Raw genomic sequence first — 20,628 nt, forward strand, 5'->3', positions numbered from 1 at the left:
AGTCAAAATCAATGTTTTACTTTATACTTTATAAATAAACACTTTTTGCAGAATTACCACAAGAGTCATGTATTGCTTCTGTATGGGTTACAAGTTTTGTGCTCAGGGGAATCAAGAGTGCGTGTTCATCCTATTGTAGCAATACAAACAAACAAAACCGTATTTGATGGAAATGCAAAGTAAAGTTTAATTCACAGGTGGTACAATTTATATCAACACGGACATACAGTATATAACTATGGTTCTAACATAGAATTCAGCAAACAGTAGTGCATTTCAACATTGGAGAAACACAGCGGTTTGGTTGATTACTGTCAGAATACACATTTTCAAAACCTGCGTTTATGTTTTATTCCCTTTTTAATCCACAGTATCCTATGCCTTTTGCCTACAGTTGATTGTCCAGAGAGAATCTACAGAAACATGCTGTTGTTAAATAATCATGACCTCTTTTCTAATTGTATTTCTTTACATAAGGTATCCCCCTCAATGCAATGGGAGAATTCACTTTGAATGCCCTTCATTATTTTGATTTCATTTCATTTCTATCCCAGCAGTTTCAAAATTCCTGATGACATGAAATACAGTAGATTTTGTACAAGCAACATTTTCAGTCAGTGAGTAAATATACTTTGAATGGGCTTCTAGCAAACCCATTCATTGTCTTTGATGCAGCATGGCAGACTACCTGAATTCTCTTGTTGGAGTTTGGCTAAGCACAAGTTCACAATGGCAGAAATTTCAATGGTAAGCACTGTACAATGGCTTGCAGGTGATGCTGTATGTCATGTGGCCATAATTACGTCGGCTGTGTGAAAGCAAATGATGAACTGTGGGAGAGACTGCTCAGTGGTATCAAGGATGTCACCATTATTCAGTATTCAGTGTGTCATCTCTCCCAGTTTTGGGGCAGATGGTCAACGTAGTGCTTGTTGATCTATAATATCTCAAGTGTTTAATTCAGTATATTGAACAAACTTATGTACAGCGTGCTTTATTCACTACAGCAGCTAATAAGCAGAAAGACAAGACTGTATTTCAGTGCATTTGAAAGGTCTTAAATGTGACATAGACAGCATTGGTAGTCAGTTTGGTGTTTCAAATAACAATAAATTATCCTAGATAGTATTTTGAACTTTCCCAAGTGACAACGTTGTTATATACACACAGTAATGACTTTACAACTGATGTTGACATTTTGAAAACTAAGTGTGTGACCAGCGCCAGGGAAAACCACCTTTCCCTTTCATACCGTGTAAAATGACGTCCACAAAACACAGTATAAAAAAGTATGGTTTTTTTTCTGTGATGTTTCTTTTTTGTATATAAAAAAAGATGTCAGCATGCTGCAGTCAGACTGCAACGTGCTGATCAGGTGACTGTCCTGAGATGAAGGTGTCACACACACACACACACACAAATTGAGATCTATCTACTGTACACAAGTTCATAGAAAAGAATAGTACTGTACACTACCGACACCAAAGAACCTTAAAGTATGGCTCCAGCATTTCCTGCGGTTTTGTTCTCAAGACAATATCGCTGAGGGCCCCGAAATGCACAATGGGGATCACAAAGCTAGCAGCATGGCTTGATGCAAAGTCACTAAGGTGAATAAGAAAGGAGGTGGATTAATCCATATCAGACTTTAGGAGGGTGCTTGACTGTTTGTCTCTCCTTGTCATTGCCACCCATCATCCCCCAGGCTGCCACGTTGTGCAACCCGAGACTCTGTAGCTTGTCAACCAGGTTGAAGCTGAAAATGTTCCTTCTTCCCTCTTCCTTCAAGCATGAGCCTCCGCCTTTCTCTTTTGCGGTGGAGCTAGAAAGCATTGTGTTGTGAGAGTGGTAGGGGTTTTGGTGGGGATAGGGGGAGGCTGAGATGCCACGCTCTTGCAGCAGCTGCAGGAGTCCCAGTGATGAAGTGGTAAAGGTTGGAGTGGTGGTGGTGGCTGGGCCTCCCAGGCGGGAGTCAAAGCGGTGGCCAAAGTGCTGCTGCTGGGACGTGGAGGAAGTGCTCAGGTGCTCACAGTTCCCACAAGCTGGCAGGCTGAGAGCGTAAAGGCTGCCAACGGAAAACAGACAACAGGTCAAATAAGAAACTGAGTCGTTTCTTGTCACACAACCAAACATACACATATACTAAATTAATCCACTACAAATTTAAGAATAGGACAAAATAATACAAAAAACAAGACAGTATCCAACTGCTTTGGTTAGTTCAGTTGTTAGTTTCTGTCTGTATCATGGCTGTAAGTAATGGATAAACATGATGTTAGTGTGCCAGCACTGATGGAACAGGATCTGGTGGTTTGTCATGCTGAAAACCTAGAAAAGTAAGAGATATTAGCACATGTAGTATAATGTTAACAAGCCAAGAATGTGGAGGGTACAGTCATGTACAAGTTAGAGTGGATTTAACAGCTCAACTGCTCAGTAAAAGGCAGGTTTTAGTAGGAGGTGCAGGTTGTATGTATTCACTGAGGTGGGATTTAGGTTAGGAAGGTAGGGATGGAAGCACACTACAGGATTTTCACAAGATTTAGCCCTAACCTATGCCAATTTAAGTGTTGTGAAAAATCTGATTTCATGATCTTCCACACAGGCTTTTTTTTAGAATACTTCAATGTTGAAAATTTAGGCACACAAGGCAACGTTAATTCACCTTATGTTTAATTAGTTAAAGAAACACACAGCACTGTGCCTCCATCCATGAGAAATAAATAAAAAACATTTACAGCATTCTGACTGTATCCGTGACACCTGGCTCTTACTTTGCCCTGAAGGCTTCTTTTAGACTTGGAGAAAGAGCCTGGACAGACGCTTTTTCTCACTGAGAGAGTAGAGAACAGAGGTTGGTAAGAAGAGAAGGAGAGCGACAGGTTGGAAGAGAGGAAATCTGGAATATCCACACTATACTTGTGGAATCAAAGTAACAGTAAAACAAAGTTGAGGGTTAAGTTTAGTTTACAGTAACTAGGTCCACCACAACAATGATAACCAAGTAGCATATGCAGATCACTTGATGAATGAAGTCCCGTTCGCTGTCCTCAGTTACAGAAAAAATTATTAATGATTAGGGATGGGACGATATGCTTATCTCACAAACAAAAGTATGAGCCACAGATCTTTCTAGCAATGGCAAATAATATAATTTTGATAGAGAACTTATGAAATTGTGATGAAGCCATCTCATTTGTGAAACAGAATAAGATGCAGCTAATATTGTGATTCATTTTTCTGCCCCACAATACATATTGTCACATTTTTGTATTGCGATATATTGTCCCATCCCTATTAATGATACAACATTTCAGTCATCCAAACCTTCATCAGGTTCCTAACCATGTAGCACATGAAACCAAAAATGAATGAAAAATGTGCATGCATGTGTATTCTTACCTAGTGGAGAAAGAGGGGAGGAGGAGGGAGGGTTGGAGGGCTTGACAGGTGGTAATGGTATGTGTGGGGGAGGTCTGGGGGAGGTTGGGGCCGGATGAAGAGACTGTGAGGTCATGGAGGGAGAAAATCACACTTAACTACACATGAAGGGAAATACACACATCGAATGAGAAACCACTACAGGGCCAATGAAGTCAGATGACACTAATACTAAGGGAAAATCAGACATCCTAAAGCACATTGTTCTGGATGGGTCACAAACACTTAGGTGAATAAAATTTGAATAATTAGGAGATATTTGAAACATGAAACACAGTGGAAATGGAGGGGATTCAATGGAGGAAATAGGAATAATGGAGGTATGGTAGTGTGTATATAGTGTGTGTGTGTGTGTGTGTGTGTGTGTGTGTGTGTGTGTGTGTGTGTGTGTGTGTGTGTGTGTGTGTATGTGCGTGGAAATCCCTATGAGGTGTCCTACTTCCTGGCCTCTTACCCATGGTGTCGTGAGCTCCAGGCAGCTGTGATAGGTCAGGTTCATCCTCTTCCAGGTCATTGAGGCTGTAGACGTGCTGCATGTCAACCTCCAGCTCCCTGAAGTCTTTAGTCAGGACCCCCGGACGTGGATGCAGGATGCCTCCCAGGTTTGGCTTGGCCAGCTGCTGCCACTGGTGCAGGGTCACCGAGCCTGATGTGGAGAGAGTCAGAGTGGATGTGGTTGAACAATGTTGTTACACGATGCAGTTACATGTATTTGTACTGTACCATTATTTCTGATGATTTTCCTCAAATTACAACCCTAAGTTTAGATTGAATGGGAAAAAAAACATAGAGGCAAGGCGAAATTAAACAGAAAGCCAATTAAATTCAAGCAGCACTAATCCAGGTGCCTGTAAATTTTAATTTAACAGGCACGGAAATGGGAAATGTCCATTGGGTATTTGTGATCAGTAATACCAACTAATAACTGCAAAAAGTTTCTAAAGATTCCCCCGAGAGGACACTGGTCATGCTGGTTGCCAAGCCTGGCACAAAAAGGATTACAATTCAAACGTGATAGAATAAAAAATAGAATGCTGAAGCGTAGTTTCAAGTAATCTACATTGACTCATCATCCCTCACCTTTAAAAAGTCAAGAAAGATGTGAACCAAAACTACTAATCATAATGTTTGTGACTTTAGCCCTGGCTGTTTTCGTGATCAAATCAAAAATCTTGCAGGTCATCTGCTAATTTCACTTTCTTATTTTTAAGTCAGGGAATCAAAATCATGCAATAAGACAAGGCAAAATTTCACCTTGCTTCCACTAGGGGCCACTTTGCACTTTGTGGTCTTTGATCAGCATCACAGTCTACTCACAAACATTATCCAACTGCCATTCTTGGCATTTACCAACAAACATTTAAGCTCCACCTTTGAATGCCGGGACTTCCCCATGACTCAGAAAGATACAAAGTGGGTCCAAAAAAAGAATGAAATGAATGAAAGCAGACACACTAACAAGCTCCCCCAACTTACCTTCCAGAGGTTTGACGATCTGCAGACGGTCAGGCAGGTAGGACCTGGACCCCCCCGACGAGCCGCAGGAGTGCTGCGAGCTGCCGTTGGAGTAGTTGGTGCCAGTGGATGCCGCCGAGCTGGAAACCAGGCTGTCGTTCGGTGTCAGGAAGCCACTGGAGCCCTCGCCCTCCTCACCGTGTGCTGCCAAGGCACGGAGTTTCCTCTCACGCTCCACATCAAAGAAAGGCCGCTCAGAGGAGTGGCTCTGCTGGCGGGCTGACAGGCTGCGCAGGGCGGCTTCTAAATCCTGGCCCCCTGGGGTGCCAGGCTGGCCAAGACGCTTGGGCCCACTCACGCTATGGGAAAATCAGAGACAGAAGTGACAATGATTTAAATTAGTTGCTGATCATAAACACAGGCTTTCCCTAACCATCAGTACATCATCTTCGAATGTATGTGCATGCACACATACTCCAACAGACCTGTTGTCCTCTTTGTGAGTGTGGTTGGAGCCAGGCTTGTCCTCCAGAGTAAGGCTAGCATTATCGGAGCCGTAGTAGCTGGTGCGGGGCGTGCTGGTGCGGCTGGACCGGGTGGAGACCGGGCTGGAGCCGGGCAGTGCTGGGGAGTGGCACCGCGACCGCAGCCTGGCAGCCTTGTTTATAACCTTCACTGTCTCAAACACACGCCATGGGTGGTTCCTGGCAAGACAATTAGGGGACATCAAAAAGAATGAAATCACAGACAATGCACCCTGTATCATTGATCATCAGTATTAGACTTTGAGTAATTGAGTAAAAGTAATTGATGCATATTGCAATAGTTTTTAAGGTTTTCATCTTAATAATTATCAGGATACTGTAATATTGTATATCTAGATAATTTTGGCCAGGATAATCGTACTATGAAGTTTTCATATCGGCACAGGCCTACTCTATTCTTAATTTTAACTGTGAAATCACAACCCAAACTACTGTATTCAGTGTTAAGAGGTGGCGGACTCACTTGTACTCTGAGGGAGCCGGGCTGTCCAGGCCTTTGCGGAAGGTGCCTTCTATCTCGGCTGCCAGGGAGTCCATGGGGAAGACGGAGGCCAGCGCGCTGTAGCGCTGCACCGTGCTGTTGGGCAGACTCTTATTCCGCAGGTTCTTGATGACCTCTCTGGCCTCCTGGAGCATGTCCTCACACTCCGAGTACTTGTCCTGTAGGTCCTTCAGCTGCAGGCGGGAGACATAGATCAGTCACACTGGAATAGGGCTACAAGAGTTTACTGTACAGTGTCGAAATTGCAATTGAACTGAGATCAGCTTAGACCTCTCCAAATCCTAACTGCAGCCATTTAGAAGGAAACACAAAACTGGGCTCAAGTAAGCATCTTAAAGGACACTAATCCAACTCCAACTGAGTATTTTCTGTAGAAGTGGTTGGGAGTGTCTGAGAGTAAGTGCCTTACCTCTGATTTAAGCGTTAATTGGTTCTCGCGGGAGGCACTCAGGTGCTGGTTCAGCTCCTCATTCTCATTGGTGAGCTAGATGGACACAGAAGGACACAGTTATACTGTGTTTTTATCTTTGACCTATTTGTAGATAGATACCGTGGAAAAGTTTAAAAGCACAGGTAAATATTTGATGTTTTCTATTACATAAGTCTTTATAAAAGGGAGTAACTGGTTTATGTAACTTCCTTGAGGGCACCTTGGCTAGAGTGTGTATGTGTATGTGTGTGTGTGTGTGTGTGTGTGTGTGTGTGTGTGTGTGTGTGTGCGTGTGTGTGTGTGTGTGTGTGCGTGATCCTCACCCCTTTGCAGCGGGCCTGCAGGTCGACTATCTGGGCGAGCAGGAAGCTGATCTCCTCCTGCTGTCTGAGGGAGTCCTCCACTTTTCTTGCTAGCTCCTCTGACAGATCCACTACCTGCTTATTGGCAGATGCTACAACACAGACGCCCCATAAATGCACCAGTCACTGATTGTGTATGGTTTATTTTCATATATTTATATTGTTACAAAATCATATGGGTATATTTCTTAAGCAATACTTACAGAGCTCCTCCACACACACCATCATCAGCTCCTGCTCTTGCTCTTCATAGCTGGTCGTCTCTGACGTCAGCTCATTGGCCTGGAGAATTAACATTAGCATCAGCAATACTCGTAGCTAGAGAAGCCTCACCTCTTCAGGTAATTAGCAACTTTCCTTTCATTTCAGTCTGTATAGCGTACCTCTGTTCGCAGTTTGCGGTTCTCATCCTCTAGACCCTTGAGTTTCTGTTGCAGGAAGTCATAGTGGACGTAGTTGCTGAGCGCACTGCATGATTCATTCCTTCTAATTCTACAAACAGGAGATAAAATGAAGGTCAGTGTTAGACTTCTCTCTTTGTTGATTGTTTTAAAAAGCAATATGCATAACCTTGAATATCCTACTCCAACATTTACAAATAATGCAAGAGTTTGAACAATTCACAGCCTCAAGAAACAGTTTTGTTTTGTCATGTTAAGATGACAAACCCTGCTAGTTTGAGTATCAAGATCTCCACCGTAAAGAATATCACAGGACAGAGTGAATTAGACATTGCCTCACTGTATCTCTCTACCAATGCTCCACTCTCTGACAGAATGCATTTAAGCAGAGCTGCTGGACAATCTATCAAATGTAGACAGCAAGACAGACAGCTTAAGAGTTTTTTTGGAACACTGCAGCAATTAATATCTCTCAAAAAGGAGTTAATGGCCTGCAGTAATGTAATTTTCTGATAAAAGCACAAGGATTGACAAAAAGTCAATGGCCAACATTTCAATGTTCTGCATATTGAAAAGAGATTTAATTACATGGTTTATTGAATGGTGAAGACTGTGGTTCCTCAAAGTGTTTATGAAGGGGGAATAAGGAGTATTTTACTGTTACAGTATGGTAACTGGTCAAATCATTCAAAACTGTTGGGGGTAGTAGTGAAAATATGTGATTTTGCAACAAATCGTGCAATAGTAAAATCACAACTTCCTGGAGAGATTTATAAAACTGACATTACAGAATACAGATTTGTTTTTGGAGTTGAACATGTCCAAACACATTGTTCCTCAACCACAGTGTGTGCGTGTGAGTGTGAGTATGTGTGTGTGTGTGTGTACATGTGTGTGTGTGTGTGTGCGTGTGTGTGTGTGTGTGTGTGTGTGTGTGTGTGTGTGTGTGTGTGCGTGTGCGAACTCACGGTGAGTGAGATTCAGAGTTCTCTATCTCCTCGCTTCTGGCATAGAATTGGAGGAGATCGTCTCGCATAGTGAGCTCATGACGAAGCTGTGCAATCTGGAGAATGGAGAAGAGGGAGCCATGGTCACTTGAGATTAACAGACTATATAGAAGCACCATAATGATAACATAATATAGATAATGCATTTAAAGGTAAATATGTCTGTATACGTGCATTATGAAGGTTTTTTTTTTTTATACCTCCTCCTTTGCAATTTCTAGCTGTTCGTCCAGCAGTTCATTTCGAGACGTTAAGTCTTGGTTCTGCTTCAGGAGAGACTGGCCGATCCGAGCTGCTAACTCAAGATCCCGCTCTTTCTGCAAGGCAATAATTAGCCAAAGGCTGTAATTATATTCCAGAACAATGTATAATGATACAGTAAATGTAAAATGTAATAAAATTAATGGTTACATACATGATTATAGTAATAGTCAGGAAATCACTGTTGCAGTTCATTAAGTTATAATTTTATACATTTTTGTTTACTTTCTACCGTTGCATTGATAGAAACAAGAGCGCTGAAACGGTCACAAATACTGATGGTCAGTGAGGCATTTAAGTTAAATCCTCCTTAATCCTGTTCATCTGTTGTGCATCTCTCTTACCTCCTCCAGCAGGTGCGTGACTGCCTTAATGTCATGATACGTCTTGGTGACCTGGCCCACTCTGTCTGAACACAGCACTGGAGGAGGGAGGGACAGAGAGAGAGAGAGAGAGACAGGGATTTAATGAATGGAGGAAGAGAGAGAGTAGACAGATACAGAAAGCAACTGATTTATTGACTTCCAAGAGCTGTAAATGGCACATAAAGAATACTGTAGAAGCCCAAAACAATAACTAGCCACTAGGGTTGATTTTTTTTTTTTATTTCAACTGATCTTTCCCTCTCTTCCTACATTTCAACCAGCCATTGAACCATCTAATCACTACAATATCATATTTATCATGTTTAGAAGAGATGTGTCGTAACTACTCACTCCACTACGTGTTTTCCCTACAATTATAGCCTTTAAATTGGTAATCTGTGAGATGCTCGTTTATTTTATTTATTCATTTATTTATTTGTAATTTGGGTGTTATCCTGGTTCCTAAGCAGTCATTATTGTGGTGTTTTTGCACTGCACTTCCCAGAAATCATTTAACAATCAAACAAAGTGGCCAGTACTGTAACATCTTTTTCCTAAGACTTTCTGTTGATGAAGTGCGAGTGTCCGTAGGTACTGCTGTGATAAAAATGTAATGGCTTAGTATTATAAAATGGATTATTACTTATAGATTATAGAATATAATCATCCAACCAAGTGAAAAATAGTTCCTGCCTTCATAATCATGCTCTTGTTACATGTTTTTTATTATGAACTATCATTATAAACACCGGCAACACCACCAGACTCAAAAATAGTATTCTTTCTATGAATGAGTGCCATTAGTGCAGGTCTTTTCTCTTCAAAGGGAAGTTTCCAGTGTCACAGACCACAACATCTCCATGCGGTCAGTCAGATACTGATCCTCTTAGCTTGATCCTTATTAGCCCAGATAAGACACCAATAAGGACCTCATTCCCTTGGATACCAATATAGCTCAACAGGGGAGATTGAGAGGACTAAACTGAAAACTGTTCACACCAGCAGCTTTGTTTACATCCTGTAGAACGGTTTGTTTATGTCCACTTCAAGGTCGATGACAGTGAAGGGGAGAGGAGGGTCAACAAGTCATCTTCTCAGGACAGTAAACCAGCTTAGACAAACACATAAGTTCATACAATTGCAGTCTGATCTATCATTGTAGAACAAGTGTCTGGTTGTGGATATCACAGTACTTGAGGCCATTAATGCTGAAATATTATGTTTCTCTTATGTTTTGCATTCACATTTAAAGCCAAATCCTGAAAAATAATTGTCTTAATTATCAATTTCAATTTTTTCAACTCTATACCAAACTACAACTGAAGAGTTGTATGCCAATACAGTCTATATCCATTTTGAAAACAAATAATTACCTATTCATACCTATCCAATCTGTTAAAGTGTTATCATTTTGTCAGCCAAGGACTTAAGTTAGCACCTATCCTCATACAGTGAATGTACAAATTATTAGGAATGTCTTCCTGGTATTGAGTCGCAGCCCCTTTTGCACAATCTAGACATCTCAATCGTCTCAAAGCAACATCTTTCACTAACTTGTTTGCTTCTCTTTATCTACATCTCCTCCTTTCTAATTGGCATAAATTCAATAAGGAAAATCAATAAGGGATAATGGCTTTTACCTGGATTCACCTCATCAGTGTACTTCATGAAAAGAGTGAGTGTCCCTTATATATATGATATTTTGTATATTCAGTGTAAACTACAATATTTTTTTTTGCGTGCTATTGTTTATTTTTGTGCTATTTTTTTTTATTTTTTAGTATGTCTCCCTTTTTTCGAATAGTGGTATCTCCTTTTGGAGCACAACTCTTGGCCTTCAGATGCACAGCCCTTAAACATCCAATTTGTCTTTGTTCAAGGATGTACAGCATTTGCTCAGACTAGCATGCATCTCTGACTGACAGCCCATACCCCTAAACCAAGATCAGCTGTCCAATCTCACTTTAGCAGAAAGCTTAGCTGAAGTACTAAAGAGAGAGATGGGAAGTTTCTATATAGCAAAGTAATTAGATTGAGGGGCTTGAATTTGGCCTGGAGACATGTTGACTGTGCAGCCGTATCAGTATCTAATCAGCCTAATGGAATGAGCCTAACCTGGGGCTCAACTATTGCACTGTAAAGTATAGCTGGCCATGAATTATGCAACATAAATAATGTCTACACACCCTTGGTTTGAGGTGATTTAAGGTATAGAGGTCGTGTTTCCATCTTCATTAAATAGATTAAAGAGACATACAGTACATACATGTAAACAGAGTGGACTGCAGAAAATAAAGGGAGAAAAAGAGGTTTCAAACATTTCAATCCATGTTATGCATAAGCACAAAGCTTTGCCAGACAGATGGCAGGAGGGCAGCAAACTGTGATGGGGAGCAAGTCTCAAACTCAGGATATTTTATCAATCCCCACAGAGAAATTCTGTTTTCACTTGCTCCTCTCCAGGGAGGTCAGAGCAGCCCTCCAGTCGAAGGATGGTCTCTGTAGTCACTAGGTCACCCTGTCTACCAAATGCTGGTTATGCATACTGTGTAGCTAATGTTTTACAATGATTGCACAAACAAAAATACATGCAATACATTACATGAAACATCACTGAGATTTGAAGGTCCATTGACAGTCATGCTAAGTTTAAGCCTCCTTTTGAGCATTACACTGCTAAAAACTATCAACCTCAATAAGGATATAATAGAAATAGTGCCTGATCTTCATATCTTCCACCCTGAACATCCTAATCTTGCAGCATCCTGATCAGAAAAGTGTCAACTAGCTTGCGTATTTCTAATAAAACCAGATACGATCTTTGCAGCTAGTGAACTACAATGACTGACAGACTTTGGGTCAAGGGCCACAGCAAACATTCATGTTACCAAATGGTAAATCTAAGCTTTTTCCATTAAACTAAGGATAATTAAGTTCAGCTTCTTAAGCACTAACTGGCTAATTGTGTTATCAAAATAGCTTCTGTGATTTAACAAAAGGTTAATTGGTAAATAACTTCCAAAGATCCTATTGTATTTTAAGTGGATCGCAACCAGTGTGCTAAAGCCAATGTTAGCAGCAGGGTGGCCTAAATAAATAAATAAATAAGTAAATAAAAATAATCTAATTAAATTAGCCTAGGATCCTCATTTCCAGTTTTTCCAGCAGAATTTGCTGCCTTTATGTTAATGCAACTTGCAATATCCTTTTGTGTGATCATAAGGCAGAAATAAAGGCAGAGTACCACTGCTGTACTGCTGTTATTTATAAGAAATAGTACGCTATTGTAATTATAAGTAAATAAAATGTCACATTATGTTGGACATTACTCTTTCTTTAGTTTTAGAATCAAAGTACTCGAACGGTAAATTTGCAGTTCCAGTGAACGTGTCCTGTAACATCTATGCAACCGGCAAGCGTCTCAAAATGCCTGATCTATTTCCTTCTGACCTCAGGGCCAAACTGTTGAGCAGATCAAGGAAAGAGATGCTCTTGTGCCAGGTGGAGCTTTTTGGGGGTTCAGGCCAGCTATATCCAGGCAGGTGCCATGAACTGCTCGCCTAATACCCATGGATGAACCTGGGTGACTCGGACGTACTTATGACGTCTGTTACGGTGTGAGGATCAGACGAGGCATGGATGAGCTCCGAGGATTCAGATTGATCCCCTATGAATCTCCATTGTTCCAAAGCTGCATGCTTGACAGGATTGACTGGAGCTAAAATTTGCTCTGCTCCTAGAGGCAGTCTGGTGCATCTGTAGAGCGGTTTCTTTACTGTATGGCCTCAAGTCTGAAGATGACTGTTGATTTTCACAGGACATCACCAACATGAAAAACAATAAAACCACAAACGGAAACCAATCTGATATAAATTCATTATCTACTAACTGTAAGCAGCGGGGATCCGGCATGTTCTCCCAACAGTCTCTGCATACTGTACTTCTCAATACAAACACCTCACAGGACTAAAACCTCCTTACATTTTGAGTTAAAAAGAACATTATTAGTGTCAGATACAACACTGCAAGGTTAAAGATCTAATATGGAAGAGACTGTAGCCTAAGCACATAATAAACTCCCTTGAATGTCATACTTTCAGGTTCAATTCTACCATATATCCACACAGTACAAACAGCTGTACTGTATGTGCACTGAAAAATGTATCCAATTTATTTATACTCTTGCATATCAGAGAGGCATGAATATTTTCCAGAATGTCCTGTCTTTTTCTGGAGGGGTGCCCATGTCGCAGTACTCGCGCAACGGGTGCCAGCCAACTGCACATTTAGACAAAGACCGCCACACACAGAGTGGGAATAGAGGAGACTCCCTGCTCACATTAGCTGCAGTGTTAAAGTAGAGCGTCGGAGTAAGCACCTTTGAAATCTTAGATGTGCAATCATGCCTTTATTATATTTGCATGATTAAATTTGAACTGCACCATTGCAAACGGTGCTCTAATAAGCAATTTTGACAAGACCCTCAAAGGATCCTTTGTCCACTATTGGCACATCATTGAAATGTACCTTAAGTGTAGTACTGCTAGATGCATTACAGTATGAGCAAAGACAGCTGACAATCTACTGTATTGGACTTGGAGCAGCATGATTAATGTACCTGCCATTTCTGTCCCTCTGAATCACTGAAAAGAGGGGGGGGGGGGGTATTTGGTAGGAGGACATTCAGGTCATTTATTAATTTGGATTTGATTGTTTTCATTCTCACTCATAACAAAAGCACAACTGTTCCTATCAAATTAAATTAAACAAAAAAAATCACACAATGGAAACCGCAGCATTTTAAACTACTACTCCCCAGTCCTACTGCACTGACCTCAATATAATAAATGTGATCTACAGTACACTACTAGAGGCAAACAAAATTATGTCAATGACAACTGACGACACGTTCACAGAGCTAGAGAGATAGAGCTGCTGCTGCTGCTGCTGCTGCTGCTGCTGCTGCTGCAGAGTGAACGAACACACACCGGCTCAGTGACCTTCACCGCACTAAGAGATGACATGGGACACTTTCACGATATACTCTCCACATAGTGCATGCGGACAGAGCCACAATCACAAAAGCAAGCATTTTGCTGATTGCTAATCATCATTTGTGTGATGTAACCTCAGTGACATCCCTGCAGTATATACAGTGCACCATAAAGTATGAAAGTTAGCACTCAGATAACAAAGATCATGCGTTCATATAGACAGTTTTCCAATGACGTGACACTGCAGTGTGCAATAAAGCACTTGGTACATGACTGGCAGTAAAATTAGACTTATGATGGAAGACATTAACCACAAGCTTTTTCATTCCTTTCTTTTCATCTTTTTCTGTACTCCCTTCTTCATCTTCAACTCTCTCCTCTAAGCATGGCCTCTCCAACTCGCTGATTGTTCTGCTTTGCATCCCGCCTGCCTGTCTCACTTCTGTCCTCAGCCTCATCACTCACTGCCTCACCTTGCGTCACCTCCCTGCACAGGATGTCATTGTTGTTGTTGTTGTTGTTATTGCTGTTGTGGTGCTTCTTCTCCACCTCCACCACTTCCTCCCCGAGGCTGGAGCTGCTCTTCTCCTCTTCCTCCTCCTCAGATGCCGAGGAGCTCCACACCTCCATAGTGACCGCCAGGGAGAAACTGCCCTCCATCTCTCCGTCCATCCGTTAAATCCCCTGCTTCCACGTTTCTATTCTCTGCTCACTGTGCTGTGACACACCGGTGTTTTCTCTGAGATCATTCTACAAAGAGCCTGAGGTCTCTGTGCAGGCAAAACAGTGTCCACTAGCCTATGCGAGTAGCTATAAACACCGCTGTGTGTGCGTCTGAGAGAATCTGAGATCCTCGGTGTTAATATGTAATCCCTCTGATCATGAGGGCCATCTGTCGTAATGCCTGCCTCCGTTCACCTGGCCACGCTGGACTACCGGAAAGGAAAGAGGGGAGGCAGATGAGGAGGGGTGAAGGAGGAAGAAGAAACTATACCATGAAGCAGAAAAGGTGATATTCATGATAACGGCCTCATCCAAGAACAAAAGGTGAAGTGTGAAATGGATATAATTTGAAAATTAATGAATTTAAGGGAAGCTAATCTGGTTTAACAGGAGACTGCACTAAGGCCACCCACCCCTGTCAAATCAAGGGAGATGGTACGTTCCACCCACCCATGGCTGCTGCTCTCCTCCACACGTAATACTGGTGCAGACTGAGCCACACCCCCTTTATAGGGGCAGATGGAAGCAATACTGTAAATACAGACTGAGATTGTATATGTTTTGACTGGGGCTATGGAGAGGGAAACTGATACATAATGAATTGGTCACAGCAGACTTTTGATTCCATCTGTTCATTCATACTGTAGTTCTCCAACGATGGAATTAATTATTCCTTTTATGTAAAGACTAAACCAATGAATCCAAGAATTATTTAAAAATACTTGATTAATTGAGGCCAATATCTTGACAAATGTAAAACCAAACAAATAAAATTAACTCATCTGGTTTGTGCATCATCGAGTTGCTTTTTGTGAACAATATTGACTATAATTTCATATTTAAGACAACTAGAAGGATTAGAATTGTTTTGTATCTGATGAATTTTGTTTACATTCCAATCAAGATATGGTGAATGAACTTTCAGTGAATTTTCCAGTGAACACATTCCTGCTCCCACACCCCTTCTTTATGGTCGTTCTCCACTTCCTCATCACAATCTTCGGTATCATGTCTCCATCCGTCCCATACCCTTCCTGTTGCTACCCAGGCACATAAGTGTCTACCAATCAAATATTAACCTCCTCATCAATTTTTTACCCGCAGAGAGACTCTTCCAGGTCAGGTACCACACGCAAGAGGTAGAGGCGACACAACTTTCACCATCGCTGAATTATCCTCCCTTATTTGTTTTCTTTTTTTTTTAAAAACAGACTGCTAACCCATTTCCTCCTCCGGTCTCTCTTTGAAGTGAGGCTTGTGTGCTCTGAACACAAAGAAGACAAAGATCTGAAGTCAGCACGCCTAAATATTCCCATTTGATACAACTGAAACACTCCTTCCTCCAGAGGAATTATTAAACCATTTCAGGTTATTAGGTCAATAATCAACAGCATGACAAAAAAATGCTAAAGTGGAAATTTAGGTTACAAGATTGTCAGAAGTAATGCATCAAATTCTTTGTCTACAATAACAAGCAAAGACATGATAAGTGCTTTTTAGCAGTGATTTGACCTTATTTCAGTCACCTGCCATGAACAAAATTTTGCACTATAAGCAAGACATAGGCTACATAACAAATAGCATAATTATTTATAAAGGACAGTTAATGATAAAAAAATGAGATAAGAAAGTACAGTTTGACCAAAAGCTTCTTCATATTAACTCAATCCATTTTTGTCACTGCACGCAAGGAAAAATGTATTTATCAAGGCATGGTTAACATCGAGCCAGTTCACTGATATGAATCTTGCCTGTTAATATTTGACTAGTACACACCCTGAAAGGTCAATGGTTTTTTAACACAAGTTCCATGGAAATACAGCACTGAACAACAACCATAGTGTTCATATTACCGATCTGATAAATTATCACTATTACTGTAATTATGAACAGTGAGGATCAGACATGGTTTACCCATAGCCTTTGCCAACTCCACATTACAAGAGCAAAACATAGGACAATATCTATTTTTAACCATAGAAGTGAGCTACATCCCAGGCACTGCATGTTTGTGTTTATTCATGGGAATTTCTCATGAACTCTGTGATGTTGAACAGTGGTTTTTCATGCCACATGCACACACAAGTGTGCCTTAAAAGTTGTTCAAATGATCTTGCTCAAAAAAACAAGTTGTATTCTTCCAAGTTTATGCAACCTGGGGCTTGTTCATAAGTTCTTTATATTTGCCAACCTGCCTTACCTAGAACCACAGGTTTTAAAGCGATGTTTCACTGGAATTTGGAAAGACATTTTTTCATTTTTACTTGTTACCACCACTACTGGCCTCTAAAAACTAGTGATAATTGACAGTTAGAACTATTAATAAAAACATGTTAGCAAATGACAACGTAGATGCAGATAATATTATTTAATTCCGTTCCTAGTGAAGCTTTTCAAGAAACAAATTTGCCTGTTTGCAATTACTGACAAAACATGAAAATGTTCTACCAAAATGAAACTTTGCATTCACAAGAGAGATTTCTTTACAGTCAATAATTTGGTGTGTCAGAGATCTTGCATGGCACTGAAATATGCCATGGATTTCAACAGTTCACTGCCTAGAAAATAGGATATAGCTACGTAAAACTGATGGATATTCAAGATTAACAGAAACTAGTAGAAAGCTCCTTGATATCTAAAGACAATACAGACTGAGAAAAAATGTGTTCATCCAATTACAGTACAGGACACCTAAGTGCATAGCAAGAGTTCAAAGAAAGACAGATGGAAGAGAGAGAGACGGAAGTGTTAGACTAAAGAACACAAACAACAGACAACACCGTATGGCACCTGCCATAGAGTCAAACACTGCAGCGTAGCACAATATGGCACAATCTGCACAGGCCAGGTTAGTCTGTCCTGTTCCTGATAAGAACATGTGGCTTGGCGCTGGTTGGGTACAGCTTAGCTAGCATTATGAGGAGGCAGCCATACAATCTCATGAAATCCCATCACAGCAAATCAGGGGTGAGGGACGTTCCTTCACTAAATTCAGTCAGCAAAACTTGCCTGAGAAATAGTTAAAAGTAGAGTCACAATGTGATATTTGATGCACACACATAGTGGCCCTTATTTTTTTTTGCTTTCAACTCTTTCTGAGTGTAGAATATTAGGTATAGAAAAAAAAAAAACGTTATAAATGGCAACAAGACAGAAGATGCTATGGGAACATGGAGAATAAAATGCAGATTAAAACTTAGAAAAAACATGCTAGCCAAAGTTCCTCTTAACGAGCAAAACATTAACCCAGAGTTTAGTTCTTCACCATCTACAGATGCAATTACTGACTGATTTATTGAATTATTGTTAAAATGTCCTGAAATGTGGCTCTTCCAAGCATCGAAATATCTATAATCCATCACTAAAAAGCACAGTCAATGTGGATATTTAAACAAGTATGTAAATTCCATATATAATACACTTAAACTGAATATCGAACAAAACCTCTAAGGCTCAACTTCCCATTTTAAACCTCAGCTTTTGCATCAGACCAGACCATAATCTCTGATGGTAGTCACCAAAAATGACATTAGCACAAGTGCACATTGTTCCAAAGGCCAGCCATACAGTGGCTCAGCTCTGAATGCAAAGATAACCTCCGATCAACCCACAGGTCTAGACAACGAATGCTTCTAACTATAAATGCTTTCTGGGTTGCTGTGGCAACTGACATGCCAACCATGTCGTCATGATGTCAGAGTCAGCTGTGCTCATGGCTACAGCTACAGCTACAGCCGGAGCTCCAGGGGAAACTGCTTAAGAAGCTAAGTTACGGCAGGGTAATCGGCTTGGTGACATTTGGCGAGTGTGGTGGAGTCCGGGGAAGGGAGGGGATGGAGATTAGGCTCCACACACTTGGGCCATCACAGGCGGCAGAATAGTATAAGACCCTGACCCACAAAAGTTGATTTCCATTTCTGGTCAATAGATGGATATGAGGCAAAAGAAAAGAATGTCCTACTGGTTGAGCTAACACATGGTGAGAAATGTCAGCGGTGGAGGCCAGTCGCAAGTGACTTTCAGTAAGATAGTTATTTAAGGTCACGATGATCACACAGACCTCTGCCATGTCTGACAACAGCCTGCAAGGAAGTTATGCACCTTTTGGTGGTATGCCACGCCCACCACCACTACCCCTTTTGGCCAATCGACATTAAAAGTTAATCAGTTCTTCCTTGGCCCATAACCAACCTTCATACCAAGTTTTGTGCAAATCCGTGCCCAACCTTTTGAGATATCCTGCTAACAGACGGACAGACAGACGGACACACAGACGCAGGTGAAGATATTACCCCCTTCTCAGAGGTAATAACACTAAATAATACTCAATAAGCCCAACTGTTTTGCTACTTATGAAATTTTGATGACTCAACCTGCACTTGGGGGTGCAACAATTTCATTTTTTAGCATGTTCAACGTACTGTGTTCATGACTCATATCCTAAGCAATATACTGCATACAAAATTGTGTTAGTTCATTTCAACCGTGATGAGAACACATATGACGACAGGGACAATATGCAAACTACCTTAATAACATTCATGTCTTTTATCAATAACAATGCACTAAAAACAGAAAACAGATGCTTACATTAGTTTATCCAGTTCCAAAACTTGTTGTGACACATATCTTGCCCCTGCCAAACCTTAACTGTGAACTTGTGCCAGGCCAGTAACACAAAGAAAGCTCATAATTAACATAAACAGAAAGAGTGGCAAACTGTGGGACTTTTCCATATCTTCATATTTACTTCCCTTTGAAGACACACAGCTTCCATCATTAAACCCATTAGAATCTACTGTATGGATATGACAACAATGAGTTACAATCCACGTATTTTTAGGGTTGCTCAGGCAACTTAAGTTATGAATCAAAGTGTGATCTTACTCAACTGTAAAACTTTTTGGATCATGGAACACCTCTATAAGCACTTTGTTGGATAATTTTGGCATTTAATCTAAACTAAGAAGAAATCAAGAGACTAAGAACAGCCATGACAAGACAAGTTGTGACAAAGATGTACTATAAAGTAAGCATCAGGCTACAGTGCCCACATTTGCTTTAAAACAACCTGAGTCAGCCAATCCCATAATATTTCACCTCAGAAGTCAAAAAGTCATTTGATGAAACATGGGGTGGGGCTTCATTTCAACAAAAGCCACAGAGCCTGATACTGACAATCCCATCAATACATATCACATGCTACACGTCAAATCTAAATTAAACAAAACTCACAGAAGTACTTGAGCGTCTCTTCAATCTGCTCGTGAGTGAGTCCCAGAGTGGCCTCTGGGGGCAGCAGAGGGGTGTGCAGCCAGTCGTCATGGTCGTACCCAAACACACAGTCTGCCCGAAGAGTGTAGTTAGGCTGGCCTTCTGACAGGAGGCTCACTATCTCCAACTCTGGCAGGTCTGAACAAAGGTCTGAGAAAAGGGAGAGGGTGTGAGTGTGTGTGTGTGTGTGTGCATCAAGAGAGTTTAATGAGTGCATGGGTGTAGCGGAAAGAAAAAAGAAAGAGAGCAAAGAAGTAGCATTTAATCAATAACCCATGGTAGGCTGACATGTTATACAATGCCATGCTGCCCTCTACTGACAATGTGTAAACTTACACAAATCTTTTACTCATCTTTTACTAATGTTCAGTGTTGACCACCATCACACTAAAATCTTATTAACCTTTAGAGATCGGTATAATCAACTAGTAAGTAAGCTGATGAGTGCTTTGGATTTGATTTGATTTGATTTGGATCTCTTTTAGCCCAAGGACTAATATTAAAACACATATTACAAACACATAACACATATTAAAAACACTTATACATATAAAACATCAATGTCAACAATAACGTCTTGTATTAATTGAGTGGTTGTGATGACTGAGTAAAATGTTTTTTTTTCCTATCTCTACATTCAGATAAGCTACTTGTGATATCATCGCATCATGCATCATTTGTGACCTACCAGTGAGCGTTGACACATCGCGGCAGCCCCTTTGTCCCGGGACCCTGAGGTTCCCAGGTGAAGCGAGATGAAGAGGCAGGGGGTCAACACCCCGGCCCCCTGACGCCCCCCCCTGCCCCTCATGGAGGGAGAAGGCTGACCGGGAGTCCAGGTGGGCCTGTGGGGGCCAGGAGGAGGGAG

The 20,628-nt window shown here is 41.1% G+C and overlaps 1 protein-coding gene across 2 annotated transcripts; it reads right to left on the bottom strand.

Annotated features, from left to right (window-relative positions):
• Window positions 1-194: 194 nt before the first annotated feature.
• Window positions 195-14,575, bottom strand: hap1 (huntingtin associated protein 1). 2 transcript variants are annotated; one of them, XM_071537142.1, is made up of 15 exons: window positions 14,237-14,399; window positions 8,749-8,825; window positions 8,344-8,460; window positions 8,105-8,199; window positions 7,119-7,227; window positions 6,939-7,017; window positions 6,697-6,827; window positions 6,353-6,427; window positions 5,905-6,116; window positions 5,382-5,600; window positions 4,918-5,255; window positions 3,896-4,087; window positions 3,403-3,505; window positions 2,775-2,833; window positions 1,942-2,065 (listed from the first exon to the last, which is right to left on the bottom strand). In XM_071537142.1, the coding sequence occupies exons 1-14, from the start codon at window positions 14,391-14,393 to the stop codon at window positions 2,794-2,796; spliced, it is 1,944 nt and encodes a 647-aa protein (XP_071393243.1). In that variant the 5' UTR covers window positions 14,394-14,399; the 3' UTR covers window positions 1,942-2,065; window positions 2,775-2,793. The 2 variants fall into 2 exon arrangements, with proteins under 2 accessions (XP_071393242.1, XP_071393243.1); XM_071537141.1 differs by lacking the exon at window positions 2,775-2,833 and having other exon boundaries at window positions 195-2,065; window positions 14,237-14,575.
• Between the last annotated feature and the right edge of the window lie 6,053 nt (window positions 14,576-20,628).

The sequence above is a fragment of the Centroberyx affinis genome, unplaced genomic scaffold (assembly GCF_046629955.1).
Source record: "Centroberyx affinis isolate AG114_WGS23_722 - 3 ecotype Tasmania unplaced genomic scaffold, CSIRO-AGI_Caff_v1 ptg002986l_1, whole genome shotgun sequence".
Classification (NCBI taxonomy): domain Eukaryota; kingdom Metazoa; phylum Chordata; class Actinopteri; order Beryciformes; family Berycidae; genus Centroberyx; species Centroberyx affinis.